The sequence below is a fragment of the Octopus bimaculoides genome, chromosome 25 (genome assembly GCF_001194135.2).
Source record: "Octopus bimaculoides isolate UCB-OBI-ISO-001 chromosome 25, ASM119413v2, whole genome shotgun sequence".
NCBI classification, from domain to species: domain Eukaryota; kingdom Metazoa; phylum Mollusca; class Cephalopoda; order Octopoda; family Octopodidae; genus Octopus; species Octopus bimaculoides.
The window spans coordinates 1,682,409-1,685,002 of record NC_069005.1 but is presented as its reverse complement, the minus strand read 5'-3'; the positions used below and the strand labels follow the sequence as shown (position 1 = coordinate 1,685,002).

Below are 2,594 nucleotides of genomic sequence, written 5' to 3'. Positions count from 1 at the left end.
GGTACACGTGTTTCAAGCTTTATATGTGTATAATTTACAATGTAAAGCTATCCTCAGCCGCAAAATTATTCCTCTCCCAGGAAATTATACCACCTCAGCGTTGAAGTAGGAAGAAAGGTGTGATGTGTGTGTATGTGTGGAGTGCATGGCTTAGTGGTTAGGGTGTTGGACTCGTGATTATAAGATTGTGGTTTCGATTCCTGGACTGGGCGATGCATTGTGTTCTTGAGCAAAATACTTCACTTCATGTTGCTCCGGGCCACGCTTCCCATCCAGGTGGGGAATCTATATGCCACTGAAACCGGGAAACCGGCCCTTACGAGCCTGACGTGGCTTCAGAAGGAAACATTTATTTTTATTATATATATATATATATATATTTATACACACACACATATATATATATATATAAATGTCACACGTCTTTCGGTTTCTGTTCTAACAAATTCATTCATGCGGCTTTGGTGTCTGCAAAATTACAATAGAAGACACTTGCCAAATGTACCATGCAGTGGAACTGAACCTAGAACCATGTGGTTTGGAACCATGCTTGCACCTATTTATTATAACCAATGCTAAACCATACTAAACCAATACTAAACTAATACTAACTGACATATTTAGAAATCAAAGCAATGAAGCTGTCGGCTATTGGTGTCCAGTCAGAAAATATTTTCGTGAGTCACTGTATGGTGGTCAAGTATTTTCTATTTTCTGTTTATTTGTTTTTCGTGTTTGTTGTTCCTCTTTGCATTCCTTTTTTTTTTTTTATGGTGGTACTCAATACTCTTGTCAAAGACTTCAATAAAAAATAAAAGAAACTATAAAATATAATCTCATTAAATTACTCTTCTGTTGGAATTAGCTAATAATAATAGCAACGATGATGATGATGATGATAATAACAACAATAATAGCAATAATAATAATGATGATGATGATGATGATGATAGTGGTGATAAATAATTTTCAAATACTTGAAATGCCTTTTATGACTTATTTGCTGTATCAACTGTTTCAAGCTGAAATATTGTCTTTGGTGATATGGTTGTCTCAAGTGTTTTTCCTGTTAAGTTTTATGAAGTCTCTGTTGTTAGTGTTTATAGATGGAGACGTGGGTGTGTGGGTAAGAAGCTGGCTTTCCAACCATTTAGTCCTTGGTTCAGTCCCACTGTATGGTGGTCGAGTATTTTCTATTATGGCCTTGGGTTGACCAAAACCTTGTGAGTGGATTTGGTAGAGGGAAACTGAAAGAAGTCTCATTTATAAATATATACATGAGAGGAAGTCTATATATATATATATATGTGTGTGTGTGTGTTTATTATAAAAAAACTATTTGACATTAAATTGAGGGATTATTCTATACTTTTAGTCGAGTACTTATTATTCTTTAACAAGAATAGTATTGATAGTGACTTCGAAGTTTCAGCCTGCATCCAGTGTCCATGTTTTGCTACCATGCAGCATTACTCTTCAAACACAAGTATCATACAACTGACCCTTCATTCAGTGAGCAAGTCCTTTTGTTGTCAGCCAAGATTAGCCAAAGATTAATCCTGAATGGAGAAATAAGCTGCTTAGGTTTAACCCTTTAGCATTTAAACCACTCATATCCAGCCAATATATTCCACCTGTTTTATGTTCCTACTGGCTAGACCCAGCCTTTTGTACTTAGCCTACAATGTCATTCTGAAAATAAACAATCACATCATTGAAATCTCAAAGCTATGAGATAATCCAGGATTAATTCAAAAGAATGGGATTAAATAAGGATTACCTTTGACAGAATAATCTGAATGCTAAAGAGTTAAATCTTGACCGTCTTTTTTTTGTGTTGTTTTTTTTTAATCAGCGAGATTTGGCTGCAGTCCTCTTGATCAAAACCTACTTGATCGCATGGAAAAGATTATTGGTCAGCCTCTACATCATTTCTTGAGAAGAGGCATCTTTTTTGCTCACAGGTAAACTTATTTCTTTCCTCTCTCTCTTCCAGGACCTATTTTGCAAATACATCTTTACTTCCATTGCAAAACTGTACATAAAGCAATTGCTGTTAAGCTTATTAAGTAAATCAGAGAACTGTTAGTTTTGTCACATAAATTACAGACATAACAGCAGCGGTGTTTATTTTTCATACTAAAGATTATTGTGGAGTACACCCAAAAGCTTTAGCCATTGTTGCATTCATAAATTAAACAAATTTACTTGATACATTTGTCTGAGTGAAGGACATTGCAGAATAAGAACAATTAAGAAGTTTATTGACTGCTGATGCTTAATGTTATAACAGAAACTGAAGTGGAAGATGGGCTATTTATAAGTTGGAGATATGATACGACATTAAGAGGATTCGAAAAACTAAGGCAAATATTGCTGCTAAAGGGTAACGAGATAGACTCGTAATAAAACCAATAATTGCCGTGTTGGCATCTTATATGTTGTAAACTATTAATTAAAGACGTGTGATTCTCCATTCATTATTATATCCTATATACACACACATATATATGTGTGTGTGTGTGTGTGTATATATATGTATATGTATGTATATATATATATATATATATATATATATATATATATATATATAT

General features: G+C 33.9%; 1 protein-coding gene across 1 annotated transcript in view; it reads left to right on the top strand.

Moving 5' to 3' along the window:
- Positions 1-2,594, top strand: part of LOC106882834 (tryptophan--tRNA ligase, cytoplasmic-like) — a 10,699-nt gene that overhangs the window by 2,799 nt on the left and 5,306 nt on the right. Inside the window, 2 exon segments of the mRNA XM_014933628.2 lie at positions 1,856-1,965; positions 1,967-2,088. Of these exon segments, the coding sequence (XP_014789114.1) occupies positions 1,856-1,965; positions 1,967-2,088 (232 nt within the window).